This window comes from Pezoporus flaviventris, unplaced genomic scaffold (genome assembly GCF_033815535.1).
Source record: "Pezoporus flaviventris isolate CSIRO_AGI_PZ_B2104156 unplaced genomic scaffold, CSIRO_AGI_Pfla_v1 ptg000013l, whole genome shotgun sequence".
Classification (NCBI taxonomy): domain Eukaryota; kingdom Metazoa; phylum Chordata; class Aves; order Psittaciformes; family Psittacidae; genus Pezoporus; species Pezoporus flaviventris.
Window position 1 is genome coordinate 41,572,075 of NW_026892561.1, and position 23,319 is coordinate 41,595,393.

Genomic DNA, 23,319 nt, shown 5'->3' on the forward strand with positions numbered 1-23,319 from the left:
AATATCAGTTAATAAAATGTAACTCTAAAATGTTTCCACTATATAAAAAACCCAGTTCTTGAAGAACGCACCAAAAAGGACCTGCCCAAATGAAATGTTTGAGAGATGAGTTGACATAAAAGTTTGTACCAGCTCCCACTGAGAAGGTTCTTTACACAGTATATTTAAGCTGCCAAAAGCTTTTGTACATGCAAAGTCCTTGCCAATTTTCCATTCTTAGCGGAATCAAAGGCAATTTTAAGTTACATAAGCCTGCAAAAAGAATCTGAATTGGTGGCTAAACAGTGCTTTTTGTAAAAAACATTCAAGAGGCAACTGTATCTCTTGGCAGGATCTTCGCAAAAGGATTTGCTCCTTGAGTCAGATGGTGTCTGCAGCGTTTCAGGCAGAGCAAGGAGTTGAGTGAGGAGGAGCTGCAGTGAACTCCGTTTCATTTCCAGTCCACATCCTTTTCTGGCGCTTGTTTATGCCTGGCTGTAGTGTGTATTTGTAGGAAATCAGAAGTTAACCTCTTAGCGTCAGATTTCCTAACCAATTCTTTTGTTTTCAGCTTAAGTGGTGCTTAATAAAAATAAGAGTAAGGATGTTCCAGCTATTTTTGCAGTAAGAAGGAATTTTCTGGACTTTCCAGAATTTCTAAAATATCAAAAGCCCCCCAGAATTTCCAGATTAAAAGTGAAAAATAAACATCTTGGTGCAGAATTAATTATTAATGACCACTTTAAGTTTGATGATAAGGCAGGAGTGAAGGTGCGAGGGCTTGTCTTTGCATGTTGGATACAAAGAGCAAGATGTGGGAGTAGGGAAGAACAGGAGGTCAGGGCTCTCATCCCATCAGAGAAAATCATCTGGAGAAGGTAAATGAAGAGGAATTACTATGATTCAGCTCTCTGTCTTGCACAGGCTCTGGGACCTGTAAGCGTAGGGCAGCTTTACTGTGTTAAGAAGGACATAGTTTTGATCCTGCTTTCCAGCTCACTGAGGAATCATAAATTTTGCCTTTTGATCTGTCCTTGGATAGCAGAGTCTTCATAGCAGCTTCTTGGGAGGGCTTTAATACCATGTACAATTCAAGCCAGACTTGCTGGAACTGGAAAATCACAGAGAGTGAAGAAGATCAGCAAAGTGACTGCATGTCAGTAGTCTACATGTATAGACAAAGACTGTACCTGGATTGGCCTGAAAAAATAACTATGAGGGGATACAATGCAATTTATAAAAATCAAGAATAGTCAGAGGTGTGTAGACTTTGCTTGCCGTTTCTTCTCTCAACAAGAGAAGGAGGGATCATCAAATAAAACTAAGACGGGGCCGGGGGGGACAAGCTTGGAGAAAAAAGAAATCACAGAATGAATATTAAAACTGGATTTCCTTGCCAAAGAATGTTCAACATCTGCAGTGTCTCTGTAGGTTTAAAGAGTGACCGGAAAACTTCATGAGATAAAAGTCATTGACTACTGGTAAATGCGCAGGTGCCACCTCAGGCTGGAAACTTGAGAAAGTAGAAATTGGAAGAGTATTCAAGAGAAATGCTATTATACCTGCTGATTTCTGTACTTTCACTTAAGCATCTGTAGATTCTCACAGGTGCAGACATCTGGCTTAAATGAACTTTCATCCTACCCAGTATGACCATGAACTGGAATTTAGTGTCAAAAGAATGCAAGTTACTTTTTCTCTTTTCCACATACCAAACCTAATTAATGTAAATGTGACTTATAGAGTTTTATATTTTCACTCTTGCTAAAATAAGAAAATGATTTTGCTTATCTGCTTCTAGAATTTGTGCTTTTTGTCTTCCAAAATGCCATTATTTAGCTTTCAGTTATAGGATCCAGATGATGAATTATTATATACAAATGCTTTCTTAATTGATTAAGATATCCACAAGTGCTAGAAGAGAGTATACAGGGATTTACGACAATAAATGAATGTTACAAGTGTAGGATATTAAACACCATAATGGTTGTACATTCAGCTTGCACACATATGGAGGGAGTGTATCTTAGTGCTTAGAAAACACAAAGAGGGTCCCAGGGTATTTTATATCAATATAATGGCATTTTAGATGTTGATTGTGACCTTGACTAAATGAATGAGTTGCCTGACCTCCTTTTGCTTCAATTATTCGAGCTGCAAAATGGAGTGAAAATGTGGATTTTCTTTATAAATCAGATGTTGTCTGATCTGAGCTTTTCTTCATAAAGAAAAAGAAAAATCATGTCTGCAGCATAGCATAGAAATGAATAGCAAGTATTAGAATGACAATCAGAAAAGCATGTAGCGGAAGCTAAAATCACAGCAGCATCAGCATGTCTGGAGATGGTAAATTTAGGTGATTAAATTATTTAGGCACCTTTTGCGGCCATTCATCACTATGTGTTTTGTTATCAAGGGCTGATTCTAGTCCAAATAGATGAAAACAAAAAGGATAATATTTGTTTGAGATTTCCCAGTGGATCAGAGTAAAGGAGAAACTAATTGCATATTTTGCTTTTGTGCAAATCAGCAGGACACTATTTCTAATGGAAAGTTTATTCTTCCTTATTGTTCCAACCTGATTGCTGCATTCTATTTGCCAACCTGTCTGTGTAGACACCTAGAACAAAAGCCCATGATGACTGAGCTCAGTTGAGCTCTTTGTGAGTCTACATCTCTGCCATGCAAGGGGGACCCACACCCTTGCAAAGAGGACCAGCTGGTAGCGCCACGGCACAGTACCAGTACCCCCTCTCTTCATGCTCCCAGTGGCTGCTCTCCCCAGAGGGTGACCAAGTAGATAAGGAATGGCTGCCAGCATGAGAGCTGTGATAATGGTTTTCTGTTAACTGATACTTCATGGCTGTAGCAGGAGGCCTTTGTGGTTGCATCATCAGGTTTTCCAAGGCCCTTCTCGGTCTAGTGGCAAGGGAGTGTAAGGTGGGTTTCCACACTGGAAAGCTGCTGGAATGATGCTGCTGTTGTGTCTCTTCTTGTGGGGTTAGCCATTAAGAACATTTCAGTGGCAAGGAGAGAGTGGCAACTTGTGTGTGCATGTAGGGCTGTGTTCCCAGGCTGTGGGAGAGGGTTTCTGGAGCTGTAAAATCAGAAGAGGGGTAGTAAGTGGCTTTTAGAGCATGAACATTATTATTGGCAAGCTCTTGTATGTGATTACAAGGCCATTTTGAGGTGATGAATTACATGTGCTATCAGGGCACTTGACTGCTGTGTATGAGATCAGGCTGGAAGCTGCCAAAGTGCCCTCCTGGAGGCCTTCTCCTCATTGTCCTCACACCCCCCTGGGAAATTTCCAGCCATAGACAAATGGTTCTGGCAGTGCACAGAGACTGGCAGGTACAGCCTGTGGACAGCTCCTGACACCACCAGTTCAGCTAGGGGGTGTTTTTTAGCCTTTCACACAGGATGAAGAAATACAACAGCCTCCCACAGATTTGTTCTGCAGAAGCACACTCCTATCTGGGGCATGTATGGAGGCACAGAGGAAGGAATCGTTGGTACTGGCGCAGTCAGGCTAGGAAGAGAAGAAATGGATTGACAATAGGTGGAGTCACTGACATCAGTCTGGAAAGATCTGTTAGCAGAGCTCAAACAAATGTAAGTGGTTTCTTTTCATGGGTATTTGTGCAGGGACACTGTTCCGCCACCGTGCGTGTTGGTGTTCTTTTAACCATGATGGATTCCCAACCCTTTGACTGGCTGGAGCTAGCTGTATGGATGTGTCAGCAAAACGCAAGCATCAGCTGCTCTAATGACTTTATGGAGTGTTTGTATGTGAAGGTTGATGTTTCAGCTTAAGTTGTTAGACCATAGGTGGAGTCGTATTTCTCAAAAACCAGCGTCATTTGCTTCCAGTTGGTTCAATACCAGATTGGCTTTGCGAAGGGTTGCTTCGGATGTAGTTTCTACTGCCTATGAACTGAATTGTTTTACCTATTTAAATTGTTTTGGTTATATATTTTTCCTTTTATTTTTAGGGACATTTTTGAAGCATGGATGCATACAAAGCATTTCACTCTCTTCTTGTTTTGGTTTGTTGTTTGTTTTTTTTGTGGGGGGACAGGTTGAGATTGTTCGGCCTTTGACAAAGGGATTGGGATGAAGGTCACAAGGGCTTTCCTTCTTCTTTAGTAGGTGCTAATAAAAATAATCTGTTTCTGGTACTAGTATAGTAATCTCCTTTACTTGTCCAACATGAAGCTTTTCGGAAGTGCAGATTTTCCATGCATACACAAAGCACTACAGAGCATATGCTATTCCTGATGACTGGAAGATTCAGATAAGATGAACGTGTGGCATCCAGTCATTGTCACCTCAAGTTTTAGTCTCACAGTCCCATTAGTAGATTTTTGGCAATCATATCTGAAAACACTTGCAATGTGTTGCTGCTTGCTACAATCAATTTCCCAGAAAGCAGTCTGACCACAGAAAGCATCACTTCTGATACAGCTTGCTTTTTTTCAAATGCATAACTGACTTCTGGCAGCGTTGCCTTGGTGCGCTGGTCAGGGGGTGACAGACAGCAATGGTGGTCTTGCTGGGGGATTGAAATTGAAGACCAGGTGAGGACTATGAGAAAAGCAGCATCAGTATGCATTAATATAACATGTCTGCTGGCACTGCCTGCATGTTATGGGATATAAAATGCGTTAATCTCTTCATTATTGGCCTCAGTTGTTGAGTAAACCAACCAGGGCTCCAAGTTTTGTGACTTCTGCACCCTACATCTGTAATATGGGACAGAGAAGGCTTGAAAGCTACATTTATTGTTTGGTGGTTGTTTACGTATAAAAATTGTTTTGTTTTGGTTGGGTTTGTTTTCTGGTTTGGTTTGGTTTGGTTTGGTTTGGTTTTTAAAGATGGGGAGCCCTTTATGACCCTCTTCCAGGTACCATATTTTTTCTTCTCGCTGGTACCTGAGTTGGTAGCTGCTAATGTCATGGTTGCAAAGTGCAGAATTGTTTCTGTTTCAGCTCCAAGGGCTTGCTGTTGGGCATGGCTGGCATCCTTTGGTTTTTCTTCAGTGGTGTTATTGCTTGTTGACATGCTGGAAATGCCACAAGCCATTCAAGGGAGGTGGGGAGGTATGTGATCTGCACTCTGCCAAGTTGTGAAGTGTTAATCTTGTCAACCAAATTTCTCAGTACTGGTCTATGCTGTGGAAACCCCCTGAATGGTGGTGTCAGTGTCATCACAGTGGTCTTAATTCATAAATGAAGCAAGTGTTGTTACGAGAGGATTGTCTTTCATTTCAGAAGTGCACATTTTTTTATTAAGTGCTTTGACTTCCCTATTTTGACTGTATGAATCAAGTACAGCAGTTCACAAACATAAACCAAGGCTTGCAGATTTCCAATGACCCAATACCTGTTTTCTTGGGATAACTCTTCTTATACGTAATAGTTCTGAATTTAAAAGCAGCACAGGAGCTTTATTCATGTTAACATAACCAATTTTATGATGGTCTTAAAGTTCCTGATATCTTTAATTGAAGAGATAAAGAAGTCTTTGAGGATAAGTTAGGAAATCTTTTGCAGTCACACTGTAAAATCTAATGATGCTAATGAAGTTTGCTTTGAACTTCTGCTACAGGACAAAGCATTATTACCCATTTGACTGCAGATGTTATTCCCCATTACAACTGTAGAGGCGTTTGCATTCAAAACAGATCTAAGAAAGTGGAATCTTTATTTGCAGTTGTTTGCTGTCGATTCTGATTGTATCTGTGTGAATGCTGTAACTTATTTGTAATTTCATTGGTTCAACAATGCCTTGCTGTTGAGAAAATATGCTCAGTGCCTTTAACGTCAAGTCTGAAAAACTGGCTTTCAAAGATATGAAAATAAATTAGGTTTAATAATATTAGGAATGAAAAACCTTTGGACGAAAGATACTCAGCAGAGTAAATCGGATAAGGACCAGCTGGAAACATGAACCTAACTTCATCTTTTGTATTATCTGGGAGTAACACAAGTTCATCAAAGTTTCAGGAAATGGTGGTGACCCTTATCTTGGTGGAAAGGATGCTCTGGAAGGGCTCCTCAGTACTGCTGAACGCACGAAGCTGGGAGAAGGCCTTCCTGAGGAAAGGCAAGATGAAGCTCAGCTTGTTCTGCGTGACAGTTGCAGAAAAGAGTTGATAGGCAAAAGAACTGATATCTGCTTAAAGTTAAGCCAGCAGAGCTGATTGATCGAGCATTAAATTTAACTTCTGGCAAGGACCTCTTGTCTTGGCAGCTGCATTCACTATGTTATGTGAGAGGCACTTGGGACTCAGTATAGATAGTATGGTGGTTTGAGAGAAAACAAGGGTGATTCCAGCTTGGTTAATGTTGCAGTGCTATATTGGTAGCCACTTGAAATGTCTGCATACCTTGGCAAAGGGTTTGTGTTGTCTTTTCTAGGGCCAGACAAAGGTGCTTTTCACTGCTAAGTAGAAGTACAGTGAAATCTATCTTGAGCAGTTGTGCAGCAGGCTGGTAGCACTCAGTTTAAAGGAGGTGATCTTCTCAAAGGTAAAGCTAAATGACAAAGATAATAGAGATTGGGTTTTAATTCCTGAAGTTGCAGTATATTTTAACTGTGGAGGACAAATGCAGGCTAATCAGACCAATGTGTTTCTCTGTAGTGCTCAGGTAAGGCATTCTGGGCTTGGTGTGACTGCTCTCCTGGCATGGAAATCTGGCGTGTGGAACAATTGTGGAAATTCTGCAGAGGTTTTTTACTTTGGATCAAATGTTACTAATGCTGAAGAATGCGTGAAAAGATTCACAGAACTCAGATTTGTTTGTTGGAAAGAAAAAGAAAAAAATGGCGCTCAGAGTAAAGTTGCAAATCTCATTAAAAAAAAGATGCTAATTGTCCAGTTTCCAAAATCCAGACCAAAAAAGGAGAAAAAGTGCAGAAAAACAGTCAATTTGTTTCAGTTTTGCATGCTGGTATTGAGGAAAAATAAATAAAAAAGTAAATAAAAGAAATGCATGCCACACAGACTATGTGCATTGGGGAATGCAGCTTTGCTGCTGCAGCAGGATGAAGAAAAGGAGAAGAAAAGGGGCTGTGTGTGTAAATGCACATGTGTGGGCATTGAGGGGGTTTGTTCAGTCCTAAAAGACCTTTGTGCCCTGCCAGCCTTCAGCCAGCGTTGGGCGAGTGTCTACCTTAATTAAGAATAGTTTGATTGCTCATGTCACTGCTCCATTGCCTCTGTGGTTCTGAGGCACTGAATGAGGGTCTCCTAACCTGTCTGGGTGCTGCTGTGACTGCCCCTGCCAGGGGCATCTGGGGAACAGGCTCTGTCTGGCAGCTTTACTCTCGCTTCAGGTGGGAGCAGGGTTGAAGCAAGCAGTGATTTTTCTTAGTTGGCAGGAGGCAAGCACTTCTAAACCCAGGATTTTACAAGCCAAAAAAAGTATTTTGGATATTTGCATACACGTTTCTCTGTTTTTTCCTTTTTATAACTGTATGCAGATTTAGGATTTTGCAAGGTGCTTCCTCTTGGAAGCTTCATGCCACATTGAAAGCGGAACTGTTACCTTGGTCCAAAAACACAGATGATTCTGGACCCCTGCAGCATGAACCTGTCGCTGCATACTCTGTGACTGATGTCTGCTACTGAGGGCTTGGTAGGAGGTTGTTGTTCTGTGAATGCCTTTTTTTCAGTTTGCAGACGCATACATGCAGATGAAGTAAGAGTGCAGCTGGTTCGGCTTTTGAACCGGGGAAGGTGGTGTGGAGGAAAGGATGTAATGCATTTTGAGACAAAGATAGCTGTTCAGTTGCAAGTGGTTGGTTTTTTTTTATACAACTTCCTATTTTGATTTGCATGGGGGGGGGGGGCTGGGGTTTAATGAGACACTCTCGCCTTAATAGCAGAATATTATTCACAGGAAGGAATGAGTTGTTGCTGGTTTTCTTCTTCTTTCTGCTCAGTTACTGTGAGTACAGCATGTAAGTTTTAGACATACTTCCCCATTGAACAGTATATGCAGCTTCCAGTTCTTATGCTGAAGCTGCTGAAGGAAAGAGGTTAAAGGAGTACAGCTTTTAAAGAGAGATTGTTTGCTGCTTGAATTCCTATGGATACAATGAGCTTTCGTGGGAGATTCAGACGGGAGCCCAGTAAACTGCAGAAGAAGAAAAGGACCATTAGGCGAGTGAATCAAGGAGAAACTCACAAATTAAACTGCGTGAGTATGCACCCCTTCTTCAAAAAACAGCTAAGAAATTACAGGTCAAACACTCTTTAGACTTATGTGTAGGAGAGAGCAGGATTTATTCCTTGGTGCATACGTAGGATTGGCTGAGTTTCGTCCATTTGTGTGATGAGGTACTGAACATTGGAAAATGATTACTGAAATCTGAGACTGAAGCATAGAAAGTTCAGGGGTTCACAGAGCTCAAGTGCATTAGGGAAATTGTTGTATAGCATCTTGTTATTGATCAGACACGTACTGGTAGCAGCATTGTGTGGTAGTCTCTCTGGCGCCTGGCAACATGTGCTTGATAGTTCCATGAAAATCCGTAATGGTGCTTCTGGAGTAGAAAGTTATTCTCTGCTATTTCAGGTCTCACAACCTACTATGGACGCTTTATGCCTCTCAAAGCCAGGAGGAGGAGAAGGCCACTGTCCTTCTGCAGTGCAGAATGAACAAACGGAGCAAGCTCTGGAAGCCTCTGGTGGAAAGCTGGAGCAAGGTTCTACCCCATGTACTAGATGGCAGCTTTGCCAGTGATGGCTTTGGGCTAGGATTGCACTTCCTGAAACTCTGCTGTGTGACACTGGGCTGATCACATTAACTGGCACACTGTGCCTCAGCTTCCCTGACTGAAATCAAAACTGCAACAATATTAGGTAAAACGCTTAGAGCCTTCCCTTAAGAAGCCTTACAGAAATACTGGCTTTCAGTGCATTCTCTTAACTTGAGACATTACTTGAGATGTCAAACATTTAATGGCTTCCCCAAAAATGATTTGGAGACAATGGATCCTTTTCTTCATAGCAACAGGTGTTTGGTTTTCTACTGTAGTTTTGTATATCCAGTTACAAGCTGTATTTGAGTACGCTTGCTGGAGGCTCTTTTGAGGCTATTCTGCATGTCCAGCGTAACAAAGAGTCAGTGATGATACACTAAAGAAGATTACTTTTTTAGTAGGAAGGAAAATACTGTTGCAACACTTGGTCACAGGTTGATTAAGATGGTCTGTGCCTCATCTAGTAGAGTGTTTGAGGTTTGCTTGTGACTACCTGCCATTTTTGATAGGTATTTTATATAGAAATGGATCTTCTCGACAAGGCTACTTTACAGTGTAGTTCCTGCTGCCCTGAGCTATTGGTGTACAGTCAGAGATATCAAGTATAAGCTTCATGTTCTTGGGTCCCAGGAACGAATACTGCTGGTGCTGCTGAAAGCATCTAACCCTGACAGTTCACAAGACTTTGGTAGGAGGCAGGCACTGCTGCTTGCCTTACCCTCTTAAATCCTGGTTAGGAGTTTTTGTCCTGATTCTATAAATCTTGACTGCACATGAGTAGTGCTCACCAGAAGTGGTTGAAGGAAGGCAGGGCTAGAAATAAAATGAAGCCCAAATAGTAACAGTAAAAAGAAGCCTATCTGCAGGTAAAAAACAAATATATTTGTTCATTATTGCCTTTATCCTCAGATATCAGAAGTTGAGAGTTGGTTCAATTTAGTGGTGCCAAAGAAACTGGATTTTTTTGTGACTTCTAAAAGTCAATAAAGTGTATCATATTATAACCTAAAACTTAGAGCATTTGTAACTGTGTGCCTGTTGCCTTTAATTGGAAATAGGTAATGTGCCTTTTTCATCAGAAGGTTGTGGTTTGCACTACACTTCCCGTGAAGTGGCTGGCTACTGTAGTGTCAGGGACGTAGCTGGGGTTTTCAGGGGAATCTGTTCATTCTAATTCTGTTCTTTTCAGACATGAGATAGACTAAGATGGGATCACCATGTTGTGTTATTCTGCGAGCGTAGTTTGTTTAGCCCTTAAGGAACACAGACACACTTGGCTTTACTTTTGTAGCTTGTGACCTGTATCTTTCTACCCAATATTTCGTAATTGGAGCATGTTAAATCTTTGGCCTATGGGCACTTTCTGCTGTCAACCAGGAGCCAGTCTCTCCTTTATTTGTCAGTCCTCTACACCTCCAATCATGCAGATTTCAAAGTGGTGTTAGCACCCACTGCAGCTGTAAAGGCTTTTGTATATGGGGACCTTATACAAAGAGTGCATTTCTTAATATACTTCATTTAGACCTGTATTTTCTGTAGATGAACTTAATTTGCTGGAACCTCCTGTTTTGTAAGACTAATTGTGATGTGATTAGTTTTAAGTGATTGTTGATTGAGCTTGGTGTGGTTGACAAGATTTTACTCTCATTTGCATTTTGTGTATTTATAAATGACTAGATAGCTAGATAATTGACTGGGAGGGTAGTTGATGTCAAGAAAACTATTATAATTTTAACATCATTGTGGGAGCTGAGTTTATAGCGCTTAGTGTATAGATGATACTAATTTTTACAGATAAAGCCTCTGTGGAAACACAATTATTTACACAGATATGTAGCATGAAAAATATCTATAACTCATGAAGAGATAAGTAACCGTAGTGTGGGTAAAAAAAGAGAGACATTCACTGAGTAAAATGAAGTGGAACAGCACGTATGAGATTTGCCCTGCAGGACAGTGACTTATTACTAAGTACTCTCTAGAAGTCAAGTGGTATTTTTGAAAAGTTTCTTTAGAGCTAATTCAAACATTTTTGTCAGCTCTTTTTGCTTCAGTGGCTTCTGAAGTGATTGAGCCCCTTTCAAAACAGCTGTTTGCTCAATCTCCAGGTCTAGTACTTCATACATCTAGATTTTTAGTATTTAAGTGAGAATGGGCAATGTAGTTTGTTCACACACTTGCATTGCAACATCATCAGACTTACAACAGTAATCAAAGTCTTTAACATCATGATCTAATTATCAGACATTGGAGTTTTCCCTTTGGTCCCAAACAAAAAAGGGTCCTATTTACTCTAAAAGCAAAGTCAACTAAAGGAAACCTTTGTTTTCAAAGTGAATAAAAACATTTTAAAAGACAATTCTGTGCTCTGCACAGTGTCATGTAAAATACACCACTGTTTTAGCAGCAGGTTTGTGCTAGATGAGCCTGGTGGAAGAGCAGGTGAGCTAGGAGCACCTGGGGTATATTCCCTTTCATCCTTCCCCTGAACCTGCACACAGATGACTGGATAGGTGGCTCCATTACCCCTATTCATCCAGTGTGTATCTTTTCTTTAATGTAGGTTATCCTTAGACTATAGTGACTCTATTTATATGAAGTTACATAAATGTATGTGTGTGTATATACAGACTGAGTCAGAGTGCTGTTTACATAAACTTTGTACTGGAAGCTTAAAAATTTGGTCAAATCCACTACATACAGGTTGCAGGATAGTTTTGTTAATGTTCCTGTTTGTGACCATTAATCTGCCCACCTGACACCATGCTAGAAAAAGCGAACCTGAAGCAGAGAGTTTTTACAGAACAGTTGAACTGGAGTCATTCCAGCATCCCCTTTCTGGTGCCCAGGGCGGGACAATGCACTTCTCCTTCCCTGAGGTGAAGTAATCACTAACGAGGCAAGTAGTGGGGTGGAGTGTTCCTTCTCTGGTTCAGCAGATCCTTTGCTCCCATCCCTTCTATCCAGTCCCCTTCTAACATATCCTACCTGGCTGTTTAGATATCTGTATGAAGATGAGTGAATAACATCTTTGGCTTTTGCTTGCTTGCTTGCTTTATGAATAAATTCAGCATTGTATCCCTAAAGGAAACCTTTTGTTGCTATAACTGTGCTTCGTTTTTTTCGTGGCTAAGGTCATGTAAGGGGATTGAAGCGGCAGAATGTTACCAGGTTAGAGATCTGTGTAAATTAAACTTAAAAAACAACTAACCCTTAAGATATGTTACAAGGGTTTCTTGTTTTTCCCCTGAAGTGACCTATGGGCAAATATTTAGTCTGGGCTTCAGATGTACTAACTATTTAGAATCTGTTGGTTTTGACATTTTGAAAAGCCAATACATGAAATTTAATTAGAAAACTTAGTAGTTTCTTTAGAGGCCTTGTTGTCAGTGGCATGATAATGCTGATTTTAGTAATTTTCTGATTAAATGAAATTTATCTACTTCCTAAACCAGGTTTCTAGCTACTGCATAAGCACGGAGGACAAGTAAGCTGTTTTCTTACTACCTTGAATATTTTGCAGGCTATATTGGTAGTTTTATCTAATGTCTAGAATGGCAAATGCTACTCACTGAAGATGCCTGTGCATATACCGTCCAGATTCAGAAAGCACCACAGCAAGGCTACAGTGCCAGGTGTAATTGTGGCTGAAAAACAGAATTCAGGAAATACTTATGGCTAAGTTGAGAATAGCACAAAGCATCCCCAGTCTCCCCCAGCATGGATGCTTTGCTGAACCAACAGTCCTGTGTGGCTTGCATAATTGAACTGTGAGTGAGATAGTTTTGTGAGGCCTAGTGCTTTCAGAATTCGTAATGAAAGCAACGAGAAATTCTAACTTGAGAAACAAAAGGTAACAGAAAGAGTAGGTTGCTCTCAGTTGCCTGAGAACAGGTCCCTGTGGTTTATGTAGTCTTAACCATGGCTGCTGATCGGTTGGCTTGCTGAATGAAAATGATCTGAGTTAGCTCATCCAGATGAGAGGTGTTTCCATTTTTCAGCTATTTAACACACTGAATTACCTCACAGTAACTGCTAAAGCTGTCAAATATGCAAAGTAGACCTTTATAGATTTTGAACCAGAAAACAATGGCAATTTCCAATGTAAGAAATTGGGATTCATCCCATCCCAGTGTTGGTACAGAGTAAGTCTCATTTAGTAAAACTCATTTCTGAGTCAGTAGGAATTTGGGGGTTTGAATCTTGTTGTAATTCTTCGCAAATTTCTCTGTACCAGAATCTTGTGGGAACTGGCAAACCCCTTAATGAAATTTATTGGTATGTTGGCTTCACCACTGACACTGAAGAGTGTATCAGTTGTGCTGCGCAGCCTGAAATACTGGCTGAATTCTTTCCAAGTGCAAGTCTCCAAGGTTTACTGAAAGACATGGCAAATTAAACATTTTGGACCAGACAAGTGGATGTCTTTTAGGGTGGAAAAGTTGTCACAGAAAATTTTCTTTGTACCACTAATTTTAATAAGTTTGTTGACTGTGGGTCAGACACTGAGCCAAATATAGCCTCTGTAACATCGCCAGAGTTTGTTGACTGTGAATAGATGCATGCCAGGTCAAGCAGTTGTAAAAATGGTGAGGTCTAAAATAAAAGGAAGAACCATCTGCCTGCTGTTTTTGGCTGTGTTTCCCTGTTCTTTCCCGAAATACCTTCTGCAGAGCCTGAATTTCCTCCCCTATGCTTGAAATGAAAATCTTACTTTCCTTTCAGAAAATCTCTAAGATAACATGGAGTGTGTTGGGAGCAGAGAGAGGGCAGGACTGTGGGGTGAGAGCATTGTGGGTTGATGAGACCTCTCACTCTCAGCTTAGCGGCTTGCAGGTGTTGCAGACTCCATAATCCCCCCATGGCTGCACTGCCTTTACTCACTGGGAACAGATGCTGCCATGGGACTCACTGCTGGGAGCCCTCTGGGTCATCTGGCTGCTCACCCATGATCTTAGCTGGTAGGGGAAAAAGGTTTACCCAATGCAGACACCCTTTCCATGGAAATCACCCTAGGTATCAGACTGCTGTACTGCCTGATGGTGAATAGTGACATGCATTGGTCCTACAAAAAGCAAAAGTTTCGGTGACTCCATAAAATGGAATGGTTTTCTGGCCTCAGCTTCATCTCCTTGAATATTCAGGCAGCGGTGGCTAGCGTGTCTCAGAGCTGTGGGGCAGTCTCTATCGCAGGCACGCCTAAAGGCAGGCTTAAATTCAGCCTTTACACTACACCTCCTCCAAAAGTCAGGGGGTCCTGACTGTTATTTAGCTTCAGTTTGGACAGGCTTGGCAAAGATGTACTTAACTTCAATTGGCCCACCCTGGTGGAATAATATTAACTACATTTATTAACAATATAAAAAAAATCTAAAGGCATGTATTATGTTAGAGACAGTATTTACCTGGGGAAAGGAAAGGAAGAGCAAGAAGTGTGAGAAGCACTTCACATTGATGTCATCCCAGAAAGTAATTTAATTTGCTGTTGTGAGTTCTAATAAGATTGGACTTGGTTAAGGGTATCATTGAGAAGTCTATAAAAAAATGAAGGAAGGCAACACTGTTATTTCAGTAAGTGGCCCTTTCTCTTCTAAGTCTCCCTATTTCGGTATTTCAGATGCACACTAGAATGAATTACAATTTTAGACAAGCCAGAGCTTGGGTGAAATACAAAATCAGAATGCTGCTTGATCCTGACCAACTTGGCCACCACAGTTCTTTTGACTCTTTTTCATAAACATGTGGTGGATCCTCAAGTCATGAAGATACATTAGTCCAGGTAACTGAAGCCCATCAGTTTAAATTGTTTCTGTGCATCTGTTTCTTGAATTTTCTTCTTCCTGGCGTGGGGAAGAGAAGAAATTAGTTTAAACATCTGTATTAAATTCAGTGGATTTTAGATACTCAGGATTCGGTGTCTGGGAATCATACATCATTAAAGCATTAGAAAATCATAGCATTTGGTCTAGCTTATTTTTAGAACGGAGAAGTGCTTGGGTTGACTATCCAAAGATTATTGGTGTCAGTTACATCATTTCCTTCTTTAGTGAGTGTTTACAGAATTACAGCTTCAGGAGGAGGATATGTAAGTCATTTTATCCTATAATTATGAAGAGAAGATGGGTACTAGCATCAGTGCACAATGTCTGTGTGCCTGGAGGCAAGACAGGTACCGTATCCGTTTCTGTAAAATCATTTACGTGGATATTTTTGGTGATTATTACTGGGAAAAATGATGCTGTTGTACCTAGAACAGATTGCCATCAGGCACTCAAACTGTATGTCACTGGTGGAATCTGGGCTGTTTTGCTCAGAAATTAAGTGATTATCCCTCTGTGGTGTTGTCTCTCACGTTCGTTGAAGATCTCCTCACAACTCAGTCTGGAAAACCTGGCTCAACAACACACAGGTGTTCGCTCCACAACGCTGTCAGGGTGTGAAGTAAATGGTACTGCTGTGATTGTTGTGGCAGGTGAGGACTCAGAGAGTGCCTTTTTACTAGATGCATTCACAACCATTTCAGTACAACTAAACGTAATTCATTACTCACTTGAGATAGAGAATATAAAAAGCATTATGAAAATCCAAGCCAGCAAAATTCGATCTTGGCACAGATTGCTAGGTTGGTCTGTTTCCAAAAAGAACAGACAAGTTAAATTGAGAAGAGGCAGCACTATGGTTATTAAATTAGCTTTAAATCAGCCCTACTCATTTACAAATCTCTGCTTAGTCCTAGCAGGGAGAAATTCACTAATCCCAGCATTGCTGCTTCTGTCTGCCTGTGCTGAGAAAACTGAGCAATCATTTGCCTTCTAGAGATAAACTGCTAGCTAAACCAGCTGCCACTTCCCATCACTAATGCGATACTAAGTGTTGCAGTGCTAAGCAAAGAACCGTCTCCACAAAGGATGGAGTTGGTGTCCATACTGTATAGACTTAAGGTTTGTGAGAACATGCAGAATTGATAAAGAGAGGAATCACGTTTGTGCTATTGGCACGCTTGATGTTGGCAGGGAATGGACTAGATTATCTCTGCAGTTGGTGCATGGAGAATGGGCTATTACTTGCATCTCTTTTTTATGGGAGTTTTATGGGAGTTGGCATAAGACAGTACTGCATTCTATACAGGATTTTGCTGTGATGTCATTACCTCTATAGAAAAATATTGAAGTGCTTCACTGAAAAGTTTTGCAGTGATTTTGTAATGTCACATCTACTTACATTTAGTTACATTTCAGATGTGTCAGCTTTCTCATAAGTCATCTCTCTTAACATCTGTTAAAATGTTTCCATCAGATCATGCCCTTTGCAGCACTGAGAGCAAGAGAATGAGTGCTGTGGGAACAGTGATGTTCATACGCTCACTGTGTTTCTCTGCTTCAGGGTTTTCTTGAGTTGCATTCTTGACTCATGTGAATGACCTTGCAGCTGTCAAGGAGAAGTTTTCCCCTGGAGTGTTTCAGACAGCTATCAGGAGCAGCTTTCTGAGTGCTGCCAGTTTCTGAAAAGAGAGGCCAATGTGACATAGCTTACCCTGCCTCCACCTGCATCAGAACATCTGTGCGGTGTTAACTTTGAAGATTTAGCTGCGCTCAGCCCAACCTCATAGGGATTTCCAAGGGGAAGAAGGAATACTGCTTCCTTCTGCCAGCCCAGCAAAAAAGGTACTTTCTCTTGGTATAGAGAACCTGAAAATGCCACACATTCCTATGGAATTTCCCCATATTTCAAGAGAAGTCCCAAGATCTGTGGGGTTCCCCAGCTCTTTCTTAGTCTAGGACTTGAATAGGAAGATGGCTACTTATGTAATGTGCTTACTTTATGGTTTTTTTTCAGAAGATTTTGAAAGCTAACATTCATGACCTTTCCAAGGAGCATCTGACCTACATTAACATTGTGTTGACACATGTCTGGTTTTGAAGAGTGGACATTTATGGTTTCCGTGGTATATCTGAGTTACTAAAAGTTGAGATTGTTGCAAAACCTAACAGTATCTGCTTTAGGAAGGGAGGATTCTTAGATTAGTCAATGACACAAGCTTTCTGCAGAAAACATACATGTTTTAGTGAAACCACTACACAGGAGAGATGCTGGCATAAAACTCTTGTACCTCATAAATGTCAATGCATGTATCACAGTATGCTAGAGATTGGAAGGGACCTCGAAAGATCATCTAGTCCAATCCCCCTGCCGGAGCAGGAACACCTAGATAATGTTACACAGGAATGTGTCCAGGCGGGTTTTGAATGTCTCCATGGAAGGAGACTCCACAACCTCCCTGGGCAGCCTGTTCCAGTGTTCCGTCACCCTCACTGAGAAGAAGTTTCTTCTCAAGTTTAAGTGGAACCTCTTGTGTTCCAGTTTGTACCCATGTATTTTTTTTTTCACTTTTACTTTGAGTTTTCTTGTAAGCGGTTGCTATAAAGTTTCCCGCTGAAGGTAACAGTTGCACTACTACAGAGTTCGCTGTCTGCCAGAATTTGAGTGAACTTTGTTCAGACCTGGGCATCATTGCCAAAATCTGAGGTACATCAGAGATGGTATACTCAGTGTGCACTGGTGTTTTCATGTTTTAACTCCTTGAAACTTACGTCTATATAGGATTATTTAATAACTAGGTACAATGGCAGATTTAATGAAGGAGAATCTGAAACTCATGGGTAAAGCATGGTGGGGTCACTCAACGTGATTTGAAAGGAAACAAAAGTGAGCTGTGCACCGTGAGATGGTTGGATGAGCCCATACGTTCCTGTGAGGAACCGTTGTCAGTAAATGGAAGACTGGAACCTCCCTGAAGAATACAACTGCTACTCAACCCAAGTGTTTGTTGAGCAGGACTGGATATTAATGTGTCAACTGGTACTGGCCAGGGCCAAGTTCCAACTTAGAGCAGTCTAAAGTGACATGACTGGTTTAATATGAAGTCTCATGTATCCTAGCAGGGTGCCTTGTCTTACCTGAACATCGCATACTGGTATACAGTCCTGTCACAGAATCTAAATTAAACTTTAAAGGTGTTTCTTCCCAGGCTGCCCAAAGAAGCTGTGGCTGCTCCATCCCTAGAAGTGTTCAAGGCCAGGTTGGATGGGGCTTTGAGCAACACGGTCTAGTGGAAGGTGTCTCTGCCCGTGGCAGGGGTTGGAACTGGATGAGCTTTAAGATCTTTTCCAACCAAAACCATTCTGTGATTTGGGCCTTTTGTATTTTACAGTGGTCTTCTAGATAAGTTCTTTTTTTCTGTAAACAATTCCAACTTTTAGTTCTAATTCAGTCTCCCTTTCATAACTGTAAGGCAAGGCAGACAACTAGCCCTGTACACCTCCACATTCATTTAGGAAGGAATTTAACACAGCATCTGTGTTACAATCCTTTTTTATTTTATTCATGCAGAAAAACCTTTTAGTTGTTTCCTGGGAGTTGGTAGATGCAATGTATTTAGGTAGGTTAAGTATTGCTTCTCTTTCCCTCCAACCCCTCGCATACCACAGCAACATTCATGAACAAGTTTCCTTGAGAAGGAGCTTTCAAAAAAGTTTCATTTATTACTCCTCTGTGTTGATCTTGTCTATATTTTACAAGTCTTTAATATCTCATCATCAGTAGATAGTGCTCTTGGCCTGTGAGTACTAAATACTAATGATTTTTAGAAGTTTATTAACTGTTAAGCTGGCAAACAGGATTAAGAGAGTTAATAGACTGAGAAGAGAGTTAATAGACTGACTGTTGGAGGAACAGCTCCAACTTCTTAAATTGCATCTCCATCCTTGGAGGTTTTCAAGATTTATCTGGACTAGTTCCCAAGCAGCCTGATCCAGCTTGCTTTACTTTGAGCAGGGGCTTGGAGTAGAAAACCTGTGGAGGTCTTGTGTTACTCTGTGATCCTATCATGAGCTATTCGGCAATTGAATAACTTTCTAGGAACATGAGTATCCCAGTGTTTTAACCTATTTTGTGTGGCTGTGTTACTGATAATTAAACTTTTCATAGATGCATTTGACACAAAAGGGAATCTTGACCTTAATGTAGAAGAGAAACAGTTCTCACAAAGGGTGGGAGAAATCTTGAGATGACTAATTAATGGAAAAACCAAGAACTCTCTAGAATTAAGTCAGAAAGAAGAGGGAGAGACTTGCGTATTTGGACTGTTATATGTATAAAGGACTATATGTGAATTATATATATATATATATATATACACACATAATCAAATGTGATGGAGAATCATGAAACTATCCATTGCAGAAATTTGTTTTATGGAGATGTGAAAGCTTTCTTTTCCAATACAATGTGGTTTTGGTTTAGAAAGGGGGAGGGAGAAAAACTTTGTATTGTTCTAGCACAATACAAGAACAGCGGGTAATATGCAGCCTACTTAACATCCACTATTGCATCATGACCTGCTTTTTCATCCCTTCTGGCAGTTCTCTTGCCCCTTCACTGAGTTTCTCTGAGTTTGAATTAAGCAAATGTTGTAACTTTAATATGTGACTCTTCATCTGTTTAATGTATTGTCATGTTGGATGGGCTTCTTTTTTTTCTATTTTTGGGCTATATTTTGAGACAGTGTGGCTTTACTTTTGTTTGTCTGTTCCCATGATGGTTTCTTACTTTACTGCTATTTCAGGCAATAATAATCCTATTACAGTGATAGTAGTCCAGTTTCTTACAAGAGAAACAATAGGGGTGGGTGCCAGATACTTTATTCCAGGAGAGTAACCTTGGATTATTACCAAGTACAACAGTGTGGTGGCACTCACAACCTGCCAGCAATTCAAGAGGTGGGACTGTATAAGACAGTGAAAAAATTAGTAGGTTACTTATTGTAAAATATATTAGCTCAAAGTTATATCTGTGTTCTGTTTGAAATGTGTCCATTTGTCTATTTGACTATATGTATTTAGGGAGGAAAAGAGCGTGTTCCTGAGAATGACAGGTAGGTTAATGTGGTTGTTTTGGTCACTGTAATGAGCTGACAGGTCGCTCTTGAGTTATTATATGGAGAATGACCATTACGGATGGCCCAATTTCCTCATTTCCACTGTTCTTGCATGAGCTCAGCTGCAACAAGTTGGGAAGAATTCATACTTTGGTGTAAAAAAAGGAAAAACGCAGCAGAATGCAGTGTATGAAGGGTGAGGAAGGCAAATTTGAACGTAACAAGATTACTTGATCTTTCTTTTTTTTCCACAGCAGGAAAAACCCAAACTCCTGGAGCCTTTGGATTATGAAGCTGTTATCACAGAGATTGAAAAAAATATTGGGGATAACCAATTTAAGGATCTGATATTGTTCCCCGATGATGACTTTTCAGTAAGTAAAAGGCAAATACATGTTATTTTTTCTTTTAGATTTGTCTGTTCATCTCTTTATTTTATCTTTACTGCTAGAGAGAAAGGCAGAAGTTGCCCAAGAGCTCTCTAACGTGATTTTTTTAAACATATGTATAATGCTTTACTTCCCTCCTACAAAATTCACTCTTTTTTTTCATTTATGTATTAGTGAATTTACTGTTCAGGAGTTAGATAAAGCTCTGTCCTGGTTTTGGCTAGGGTAGAGTTAGTTTTCTTCCTAGTAACTGGTACAGTGCTGTGTCTTGGATTTAGTATGAGAGTAATGTTGATAACACATGGATGCTTTAGTTGTTGCTTAGTAGCACTTACCCTGATCAAAGACTTTTCAGTTTCATGCTCTGCCAGTGAGGAGGGGCAGCAGAACCCCAAGGAGCAGAGACAGGACACCTGACCCAAACTAGCCAAAGGGGTATTCCATATCACAGCACGTCATGCTTGGGGTAGAAACTGGGGGGAGTTGGCCGGGAGGGACTGGTTGCTGCTCAGGGATGGGCTGGATATTGGTCAGCAGGTTGTAAGGAATTGTATTGTGCATCACTTGTCTTTATGGTGGGTTTTTTTCCTCTCTCTTTTTATTCTCTCCCTTTTCATTATTTTCTTAATTTCTATTATTAAACTGGGGAGTGAGGAAGTGGCTGCATGGTACTTTATTGTTGGCTGGAGTTAAATCACGACAGTCCTTTTGGGTGCCCAGTGTCAGTGGGCTGAGAGAACAGCAGATCTGTTGTTAGAATGCATTAGAACAAATTTGTTATAAGTATTCATTATATTAGTTTAATAGTCATGGGTCATGGTGCTGATTTTATTGCTCTCAAATTTGGTGTTCTTATTCTTAAAGTTGCACCTTGCAGTGCATGTTCCCTGTTGTGCTGTTTATCACCCATGGGAACTTGAAGCCCTGGTTGTTCTCAAATATATTTCAGGAACTCAGAAAACATGTTATTCCATAATGTATACTAGTCTGTTTGCTCAGCATAGTGGTAGTTTGACCAGTGCTGGAACCTCTCCTTTCTGTTACAATCTAATTTAATCATGCTTCCGTAACTTGCATCCAGTCTTTCTGATCTATTCTGTTTAATGTATTTGGCCACTAGAATAAGACAGCCCATGATTCCCTGCCTTCTGCTCAAAGTCAGACTTCTTAGACAGTGGCTGTGATATTTCCAAGCCGTGCTGTTGCTGATGTTAGATTGCACAAGAAAGATAAATCCAAGTGTAATTGATCTTTGTTTGGTTTTGGGATTGTCTTAAATTCTTCTCCAGTGATGTTTGAGACCTGGCATCCTGAGTGATGGGGTGTGCAGGGTCCCCAGTGCCAAGGCAGGCTCCCATGGTGGGATGTTGACAAGCAATGGATACCGGATCCTGCAGCTGTGGAGCTGCCTGACCTCATCCTGGGTTCCCTGTTGTTTGTCCTGGCCATCTGCAAAGAACCTGAGAACCTGGAAGTCCAGGGCAGCCCTCCCTGCAGCAGTGATGGGCAGCTCAGGAGGGCAGGAGCTGCCTGGTCAGGCTGCCAGGCACAGTAAACTGGCTGATTGCCTGTATCTTCAAAACTGCAACTTCTTCAAAATCAACCCATCTTTTAAAGGATTTAGATTTTGATGAATAGATATTCTCTAATGGAAACACATTTCAATTTGTGACCAACTGTAACTGCTGTGTGAGGGCCCTTCCCATTAGCTCATGGCACTGCTACTGTCCTGTGGGGCTGGCTTAATCTAATTTGCTGCTTTATTTTACTAAATGGCTCTATTTCCTTGGTGGCATTAACTGAGTTAATGTGCTCATGGGACTGAGAGAAGACTAAACAGAATAGATTTCCTCATCATTGTTAATTCTTTTATCCATTTTACACATTTGTAAATTTATGAAATTGAAATTTAGCATTATAAAGCTGGCTAGACATACTGTGTGCTGTCACAAGGCCCTTGAGCCCCTTGATTTAAAATAACTGAACTCAAGTCAGTGGCGCAAGTTGTCTCAGTGAAAGAAGAATCATGTCCTACTGCTTGAGATGTCTGTCTGTCAAACCATATTTTCATATTCTTACTTTCATTTCATTTTGAGCAGCTGTTGGCTGGCTTTTAGTGGCTACTTCTGTTGTTTCCTCTGTGTTGGGCTTTGCAGCTGCTCTGCATAATATGTTTAAATTAAAAAAAGAAAAAAAAGAAAAGAAATACATCAAGGCAGATGAGAGGAGTACTTGCATTGCAGAAGTAGCCAGTACTCACAGAAGGGCAGAGGCAGCGGTAGGTAGGGTCCATATCCTTGCAATAAACCTGTCTCTTTTCTTTGTTACGTTCTCTTGAAGTCAGCTGCAGTAACAAGAGCCTATGCTACCATATAGGACTGCAGAGCTTTCATAGCAGACAGGTTTTTCAGCTCCAGCTATTTATAGCCATGCTCCTTCCTGCTGAAATATCACCTGTGCACAAAAGTTTGGGTCAGCCATTTGAGTAGAATAAGATCCACCTTTGACTGAATTAGGAGGTGCTCAGCCTGGCTCTGAGTGTTATTTAATGTGATAATGCCTCAGGAAATGGTGGACATTACTGTTTAACTCCTAATGATTACAGTTACTTCAGACTTTGTGACTCAGTGTTGATGCAGCCTCAGTTTGGACCTGTGTGTTAGTACATCCTATGAGCAAAAGCCTCTTTGGAATGAAAACTCACCAAAACAATCATCTGAAGCAGAGAGCATAAGAGAAAATTCTGCTTTTAATAATGATTTCCCATTTCTGGATCTGTAGTATTCACCACATGCGTCAGATACAGGTCAGTTAGCCTCATAGCTGCTGTGCTGTCTGGTCTTCTGTTTCAGCCCAGAATTGCTTTCTCTGAATGTCATTCAAAGAGAATGCAGTTATTCTCACAAGATTGTTCTTGATAATTTCCAACATCTTATGAGAAGTCTATGAAACAGCAAAGAATTCTCAGTGTCAGTCTAAACCTGATAAGACTGTATTCTTCCCTTTCCCTGCATTTCAACAGAAGAATACAAAATCTGTACATACAAAGATGCATTCTCTGGTTTTACTCCAGCTGGAGAAAAGATGCTTCACTTTTTTGTAACTGTGATTAATAATCGTTTTTTAAAGAAAAAAAACCAAACCTGTGTAATTGTATAAATGTGGCTGAATGCCTGAGTTGAACCTGCAATAGAAATGATAATGCATTGCATTTAGGATAGCTATCAGATGGCAAAGCTTTTG

The 23,319-nt window shown here is 40.7% G+C and overlaps 1 protein-coding gene across 10 annotated transcripts in view; it reads left to right on the forward strand.

The window, feature by feature from the left end:
• The window catches only part of DOCK10 (dedicator of cytokinesis 10), a 161,241-nt gene that overhangs the window by 43,567 nt on the left and 94,355 nt on the right, over positions 1–23,319 (forward strand). For 8 of the 10 annotated variants that reach the window (XM_061453006.1, XM_061453010.1, XM_061453009.1 and 5 more), the window contains exon 2: positions 19,942–20,061. In XM_061453006.1, the coding sequence (XP_061308990.1) occupies positions 19,942–20,061 (120 nt within the window). Of the gene's footprint in view, positions 1–7,864; positions 8,187–19,941; positions 20,062–23,319 lie in introns of those variants that run through there. The other 2 variants (XM_061453013.1, XM_061453016.1) reach the window with 2 other exon arrangements.